This window comes from Nothobranchius furzeri, chromosome 16 (assembly GCF_043380555.1).
Source record: "Nothobranchius furzeri strain GRZ-AD chromosome 16, NfurGRZ-RIMD1, whole genome shotgun sequence".
NCBI lineage: Eukaryota > Metazoa > Chordata > Actinopteri > Cyprinodontiformes > Nothobranchiidae > Nothobranchius > Nothobranchius furzeri.
This window is the reverse complement of record NC_091756.1, coordinates 57,736,341-57,745,063: the sequence shown is the minus strand read 5'-3', so window position 1 is coordinate 57,745,063 and position 8,723 is coordinate 57,736,341. Positions and strand designations below refer to the sequence as shown.

The 8,723-nt window shown below is 40.0% G+C and overlaps 1 protein-coding gene across 1 annotated transcript in view; it reads right to left on the bottom strand.

Moving 5' to 3' along the window:
- Positions 1-652: 652 nt before the first annotated feature.
- The window catches only part of slc1a7b (solute carrier family 1 member 7b), a 25,552-nt gene continuing 17,481 nt past the window's right edge, over positions 653-8,723 (bottom strand). The window contains exons 8-11 of the mRNA XM_015962284.3: positions 8,658-8,723; positions 2,667-2,801; positions 2,431-2,530; positions 653-1,208 (exon numbers count right to left, since the gene is read on the bottom strand). The exon at positions 8,658-8,723 is cut by the window's right edge and continues 129 nt beyond it. Of these exons, the coding sequence (XP_015817770.3) occupies positions 948-1,208; positions 2,431-2,530; positions 2,667-2,801; positions 8,658-8,723 (562 nt within the window). The 3' untranslated portion in view covers positions 653-947. The remainder of the gene's footprint in view (positions 1,209-2,430; positions 2,531-2,666; positions 2,802-8,657) is intronic.

The window sequence follows — 8,723 nt, the reverse complement described above, 5'->3', positions numbered from 1 at the left end:
TTTTGCATGATGTTTCCCTCAAAGACATGTTATAATTGTGAAGCTTATGACAGCTGCACTTTAACAAAAACTTCATAATTAAATGCACTGTCCCTTTCAAATTAACCAACCAACCAACCAAACGATCAACCGATCTATCGATCTATCGATCGATCGATCGATCAATCAATCAGCCATTTAGCCAGCCAGACCAACTGGCTCTAGCAACTTAAAACTGCAAACAACTTGGTGCTTGTAGAACATTTTAAATATTCATTTATTCAAATCCAGATAGATAGATGATAGATAGATAGATAGATAGATAGATAGATAGATAGATAGATGATAGATAGATAGATAGATGATAGATGATAGATAGATAGATAGATGATAGATAGATAGATGATAGATGATAGATAGATAGATAGATAGATAGATAGATAGATAGATAGATAGATAGATAGATAGATAGATAGATAGATAGATAGATAGATAGATAGATAGATAGATAGATAGATAGATAGATAGATAGATAGATGATAGATAGATAGATAGATAGATAGATAGATAGATAGATAGATAGATAGATAGATAGATAGATAGATAGATAGATGATAGATGATAGATAGATAGATAGATAGATAGATAGATAGATAGATAGATAGATAGATAGATAGATAGATAGATAGATAGATAGATGATAGATAGATGATAGATAGATAGATAGATAGATAGATAGATAGATAGATAGATAGATAGATAGATAGATAGATAAGACAGACAGACAACAGAGTTTTGTTTGAGCAACAATCAGTCTAGTCGTCTTCCAGCCACAAACTGTTTTCCTTTTGCCTTTCAGGAAAGCTTTGTCCCAGAGACATTATTATGGTTACAGATGTCTTTACATGTCTCTCTCTTCAGGGACCAGTAGTCCCATCAGTCCAAATGTTCCAAGTTCCACGAAGAGGCTATACATTGGTCTCAAGGCCATTTAGGTCAAAAGTACAGTGTTCTTTGCTTTTCTTGAGGTGTCTGGGAGGAACTGGAGGTTTCTTCCTGTCTGAAACGTGGCGAACGCCTTCCTCAAGCCGCATGAGTCTGGCTACATCAGGTGGGATGAGCTTGTGTTTGACACCTGAGGAAAGAGGTCGGAAGTTGCCATTGCTGATGTGGCAGTTCATTGTAGGTGGATTACTGACAGGAAGTTTGGTCTCACAGATCAGTGGTACCTGTGGGACAACAAAAAACAAGCATGAAACCATTTGATGAGCATCGTAAGTTTATCCAGCGGAAAATCATGAGGAAAATATGCCAACGAGTAAAACAAGTTTCTTCAGTTATTGTTTAAATTACTTAATTGGTTTGTTTTATGAGCCTTTGTTTGAATTCTACCTGTTCTGTAGGGATGGGTACCTTTGACATTTGAATCGATCCGGTACTAATTCCCGGTACCAACGAATCGATACCGGTACTTAACGGTACCAATTTTCGATACTTTTGAGTGTTTAATATTTTAATTCTCTTTTATAATTAGATATATATTTTTCTCAATATATAACAATATTTGATAAAAATCACGATGAATAACATTCAACTGTTTGTATTTTAACATCAGCGAACGCACCATTAGATGATAACAATGGTGGCATAGGAAGCTAACATATCAAGCTAACGTTATCTTAAACAGTTTATTTAGCTGCTGGAGCAGATTAAAACGATGATGCCTCACACTTAAATCGTTGTCACTGGTTTCATCTTCACCCAATCACCCGTCGCATTTAGTAAAGTGAAGCCAAACTTTAGTGCGCGTTAATGTTCTTCTAGTCGGAATTTCGGAGTTCCGAGGAGAAAGCGAACGCACCATTAGCAAAACGGAAGCTAACATATCAAGCTAACGTTATCTTAAACATTTTATTTACCTACCGGAGCAGATTAAGATGAGGATGTCTCACTTAGATTGTTGTCGCTGGTTTCATCATCACCCAGTTACCCATCACATTTAGTGAAGTGGACCCAAGCGTTAGCGTGCGTTCTTTCTACCATGCTGCTCTGTTTACAACTGGCTCGCAGCGACCGACGACATAACGCTCTTGCGCATGCGCAGCTGTCTAGGCAAGTTCTCGTTGTGAAGGACGGGTACCGAAACGAGGCACCGTTTCAAATGAAGTGAATCGGTGCTCGGTCGGTACTGTGGAATTCGGTCGGTACCTTAAAAAGTACCGAATTCGGAGAGTTGTTCTGACATTCATTTTTCAGGTTTGAAGCAATTTTTATACATTAGTTTTCTACTTGCTCACTGAAGAAAATCTTTTTGGTCTTTCAGTACTTTGTAATCTTATTTTGGAGCTGTCAGAATGTAAAGCTCACAGGCTCCTTAGCTCGTGCAGAAGCCAACTGTACAACATAAAGTTAAAGCCTGAACCTGACAGACGAGCTGTAACCGGGACTCACCCCATCTCCTTCCTTCATGAAATCTTTCCTGCAGATGTGTGCCATGATGCCTGTGGCCAAAGCATCACCCATCACATTTACCATTGTGCGGAATCTGTCTCTGTGGAAGAGGAGAGACGTTTTCCAGGGCATGTTTAATATTCAAGGGCAAAGGCTGCTCTCGCTGGTTGCACTGTGAATGATTAGTTTTGCCCTTTAGAAGATAATTCATTACAATGTAAAGAAGTGTAACTTACAAAGCCCAGTCTACTGCAATAATGAGGGTGATGTCATCAGTTGGCAACCCGACAGATGTTAGAACTATCACCATGGTAACCAGTCCAGCCTGTGGTATCCCAGCTGCACCGATACTGGCTGCAGTGGCTGTGATACTGGGGGAGATTTGGGAGGTTTGTACAGTTTATGCATATAAACTTTTTTACCAGTGTAAATTTCCTAAAACACACACAACCAAAGTGCTGTAGAAAAAAAAGATAAGTCAAATTTATTTCAGGTCCAAACTCATGCCAGTTGTTTGCAGTGAATTAAATTATATTAAAATAATTTGGATTTAGTAGATTATGAAATGCCAAGTAGACAAGGCTGACCTAAATATGGGAATCAGTGTTTTGGATTGAGCCTTCACTGAAACTGTTTAGAGCAGCACAGTATGCAGGGTGATAGTGGAAGGAAACAAATGCTTGTAACAGAAAGAAAACTCCAAAGTCCCATAGTGCCATCATCTCTCACCGGCGAAATTAGATCTCTGCATTTGACCCATCCCCGTGGGGAGCGTTGAGCTGGAGCAGTGGCTGCTCTTGGGAACTATTTGGTGGTTTAACCCCCCCAATCCAACCCCTTAAAGCTGGGTGTCACGCAGGGAGGAAATGAAGCCGCATTTTTAAAGTCTTTGGTATGATCCAACTGGGATTTGAACACCAATCTCCCAGAATCAGGGCGGATGTTCTACCAGTCGAACACTGAGAAGGCAACAGCATCAGGCGCAAAATGGGCGACCTTCTGCCTGGAACACCTGGGTTTAACCTTTATAATATATGATCCGTTGACAAAAAAGAAAAATACATTTTATACACAACTATTTCACATTCTCCCTTATTTAATAGTAAACATAGGAGAAATTGGGATTTGGAATCTTGCCCTAAAACATTGTCACATCCTCCAACTGAAAGATGACCTCACTTTCGCTAGACTAAAGATGCTCTTCATACGATATCCAGGATGTAGGTGTTTAGGAGTCGACTATAAACAGAAATATGTGCGCTTGTTTTGAATTGAATCTCAATAATAAAACATACACTGCTCGACCAAAAAAAAAGTCACCACTGAAAAACAAAGGTCTCACACACACTAATATTTTGTTGGACAACCTTTAACTTTGATTACAGCACATAGTCGCTGTGACATTGTTTTGATAAGCTTCTGCAATGGCACAAGATTTATTTCCATCCAGTGTTGCATTAATGTTTCACCAAGCTCTTGTATTGATGATGGTAGAGTCTGACCGCTGCACAAAGCCTTCTCCAGCACATACCAAATATTCTCAATGGGGTTAAGGTCTGGACTCTGTGGTGGCCAATCTATGTGTGAAAATGATGTCTCATGCTCCTTGAACCATTCTTTCACTATCTGAGGCCCTGTCCACACGTAGCCGGGGATCTGCCAAAACGTAGATATTTTTCTACGTTTTGGCCTGTCGTCCACACGAAAACGGAGTTTTTTCACATGAAAACGGATTTTTTTAAAAACTCCGGCCAAAGTGAAGATCTGCGTTTTCTCCGTTTTGGGTGTCTGCGTGTGGACGGACAAAACCGGAGTTTTAAGGTCCGCAACGTCACTTTCTGCGACAAACAAATGCTGACATCACGTGTGCGACCTGTGTTTACACTAGCCGACAGCATGGATGCCCTCAGAGCTGCGCTCGCTTTATCAATTGTCCAAGCGCTTTTTGCTTGTTTGTTTTTGCAAGAGGAATTACTGCTCCTTGCGGAAGACCACAGATGAAGGACGAGGTTAAGAACGGGGGAAGTACTGCCGCCTACAGGTCTGGCATGTCCTTAACAACGTATTTATCCGGGTACATGTGGACAGAGTTTTTTTTTTAAACGAGGTGGTGTGGATGCAAGTTTTTGGAGGAGCGGATATTCGTTTAAAAAAAACCCGGCTACGTGTGGACTAGGCCTATGCCTGATGAATCCTGGCATTGTCATCCTGGAATATGCCCGTGCCATCAGAGAAGAAAGCATCCATTGATGGGATAACCTGGTCATTTAGTATTTTCAGGTAGTCAGCTGACCTCTTTCTTGAACCACATCCTGTTGCTGAACCTAAACCTGACCAACTGCAGCAACCCCAGATCATAGTACTGTCTCCACAGGCTTGTACAGTAGGAAGTAGACATGATGGGTGCATTACTTCATCAGCCTCTCTTCTTACCCTGATGCACGATCACTCTGGAACAGGGTCCATCTGGGACCAGTTTTTAATAATGTTTTATTTTTATTTATTCATCCTTTATTTAACAAAGGAAAAACATCCCATTGAGATTTAAAAACCTCTTTTACAAGGGTGTCCTGGCCAAGAGGCAGCAACATTTCACATAGTTACAACTTAAAAGCAGTGGCAAAATATCAAATACCATTAAAAACAATTACAAACTACTGATGTGGTCTCTGATGCTTTCAGCTTGCTTTTGAATTCATTTAAGGAAACTAGTTTGGTCAGTTTCCAGTCTTTCTGCAGCAGGTTCCAATCAAAAGGAGATGAATAGCCACAGGCTTTCTTCCCAATCTCTGTACGAGCAAATGGGACAGACAGCAACAGCTGATCATTGGACCTTAACTCATTCACTGCCATTGACGACTAAAGTCGTCATTTTAGATCCAACCGTTCACTGCCAATGACGACTAAAGTCGTCATTTGCATTTTTTTTTACTGTTTGAGCATCGGAACAATCCCCCGCGCTGAGAGAACAAACATCTCAGCCCTGAAGCCGATCTTCATCCGCATACGTCACAGATCACATGATCAGGAAGCAGACCATCCATGTGTTTGGAGATCGTTTTGGGCCGTTCCTGTAAAAAAAGTGAGGCGCGAGCCGGAAAAGCGTCTGCCGACCACAATTCGACAACGGATTATGAAAGAACGGATAACGCTCGAAACACGCGGCTTCTTCCTGATGTAAGAGGTGAGTCTCCTCTTTGTTTTGGTTGTTTTGGCATCGACTTCATGCTAGCGCGCAACGTTCTGTGACTCTTAAAAAAACTGTAAAAACGGTGAGAAACGCTGGCAGCGAAGGCCGCTAGCGATCAGGAAACGGCTGGCAGTGAATGAGTTAAAGAATAGGAGTCAACACCTCTCCGTGTTATTAAAGGGCAGTGTTGGGCAAGTTACTTCAAAACTGTAATGCGGTATTTATTACTTGTTACCCTCATTTTCAAGTAATTCATTACATTACAAGATTACTGATTTTAAAATGTAAGGCATTACACTACTTTTGCATTACTCTAAGTTACTTTTAACAAAACAACTTCAGTATGAATCTGGTAATCTGACGCCCAGTGAACTCATGACACATCCGGTGGAAGGTGATATGGTGTCTGAGCTAGTGTTGCTGTTAAAAACAGTTCTTTAGAATGATTGTTTATTAAATAAAAGCAACAACAAACTGTACTCTCAGCACGCTGCCATCTTATATTAACCAAGCAGGGAGTGAGGTGGTGGGGGCTCCAAGCCGATTTAGCCTTGGTCCCCAAATGCCTTGATACGGCCCTGGATCTGGATGTGGGACTGACTTGTGAGGGTGATCTGATTCTATCACATGTATAAATATTAAATGCTTATATATTATTGCTTTTCACAAGTAAAAATGTGTATTGGGGATAAATCTACCTATTTTTTTCTTTTCAAGCACTTTTGTTTTGATTTCTTGATTTTATTTGAATAATTTCCTGCCCTTTCTCTCTAACCTTCCTGCATGCTGCATCTTTTCTCAGTCTTCCAGAAAAACAGTTTCCTAGACGTCCTACTTTCTAACTAATCAGCCTAAGGGATCTTAACCTGTGCTGCACTCCAGCAGCAATGAGTTGAAATCACCGGGGTACAGATTATGAACTCAGCAGAGGCAAAGCATGTCAGACAAGTACAGAAAGTACCAGAGAATATGCACCGATATGAATGATCGCAAGTGAATTATTTTGTTTTAGTGGAGCGATTTTGTGAATGTTACAGCGGCCGCGTGCAGGACACAGGAGTATTTGAGCCGTTCCCGTTGCATCCTCTCTGCCCGCAAAGCTGAGTCCATAAATGACGTAATATATGCAGATACTGGATCTTTTTTCGGGCTTCCCACAATTTGAATTTTTAAGAAACACATCTTGATTCTGGGTTTAAAAATGCATTGTAATCACCACATTACTGACAATTGTACCAAGTAAATATTACCATTTTGTTTCCCTATAATGCCTTACATTACCACATTACAGCAAAAAGCAATGCATTACAGTAATTAATTACTTTTGTACTGCATTACTCCCAACACTGTTAAAGGGCTAAATAAGAAGGCAATAATCCAAGCAATGCCTTGTATATAAAAACATACCAATGACCCTGCCTTCTAGTGGCCAATGATGGCTGCCACACTTATGAGTACAAATCACAGTGATGTGTCATGGCTCTACAGTTGGTGATAAACCTCAAAGATGCATGATAAACCAAGCCCAGCTTTTGAAGAGCAGTAAAAGAAGCTTAGCATTCATAGAAAAGAGATCAGCATAATCTAACACAGATAAAAAAAAAGTAGCAGTGACAAAACACCGTTTTACTTCAAAAAAAAAAACTCAACTTACTATGGAAGAAAATAACCTACCATAAGTTTTAGTTCAACAGTTTTTCTATGTGTGGTTTGAAAGTAAGTGAGTAATTAATCAAGACACTAAGGTACTCGTGTTCATGGTCCACCTGTATGACCTTCCCTTCCAGAGTGGTCACTACTGGAATAATATCTGGCACTTTCCACTTAGAAAACAGCTTAGTCTTCTCAGCACCAAGGGCCAGTTTTAACTGATGAAGTGAATGCTGGACTGCAACAAAAGCTTTCTGCAAGGATTCAATAACCCAAGAAAGGGAAGTGACAAAACAATAAATAACTGTATCATCAGCCTAAAAGTGCATATTTGCATCAGAAACATTTTGACCCAAGTCATTGATGTACAAGATAAATAGGTGGGGCCCCAAGATTGAGCCCTTGGGCACCCTCTTTCACCCCCTCACCCTCACATTTAATACATTGTGTCCTGTTATTCAGGTAATTTGAGACCCATGCTTCTGAGTGTTCTGCCAAACCAAGGCTAAGTAGTCTACTTTTCAAGACAGTATGGTCAACAGCGTCAAAAACTTTTGACAGGTCGAAAACAGTGAAGCACAAAACTGTTTCTTACCACAATAATATCATTTACCACATTAAAATTAGCTGTAATAGTACTGTATTTTTTCCTAAAGCCTGATTGAGATTTAGAGAGGACGTCATTAGAGCTCAAGTACTCTTTCAGCTCACCACTAACAAGAGAATCCAGAATCTTGGATAACACATAAATTTGATTGTGGCCTGCAATTATTCAGAACTGCTGGATCGCCTCCTTTTAAGACTGGTAAAAACATAAGCTGATTTCCACACTAATGGAAATTTATTGGTGTCGATCAACAGATTAAAAAGAGGTGTAAGTGGCTCTGCCACTAAGTCTGCTACTCTCTTTAAAAAATGGCTCTACACCTCTGCTTGTTGCATGCCAATGATCTGACCCTTCTCAAACAGACTAACATCCTTTCCACAATGTGTGTCTTTCCACATGGTTGTTTAAGAAATGAGAAGCAACTCATTGCACTAGTTGGGGTTAAATAACTTGTTGCCAGCTGAATGCAGCCATGCAGTAATTATCCAATAGGAGGCTCAGACCTATTTTCTTAGTTAAATCCAAGTGATGACTTTTTTGGACCAGGTAGTGAATGTAACTCTGCAATAATCTAATGCTGTAAATATAATGAAATATGATTTTTTTTTACATTTCATGATAATTTATCAGTTTTGAACCAAGTATCATAGGCTGCTAGACCAGAATTGGCATTCTCAAAGGTTTTAAAGTAATTTGTGTAATACTACCCCAGCAAGTGGTATTGTCAATACAAGAATCAACCACTGAGTGTATAAAGCAGTGGTGGTTTGGTTCACTGACCTGATGGTGATGATTTGTCCAAAGTCCAGCTCATAGTTATTAACCTGTGCAATGAAGATGGCAGCC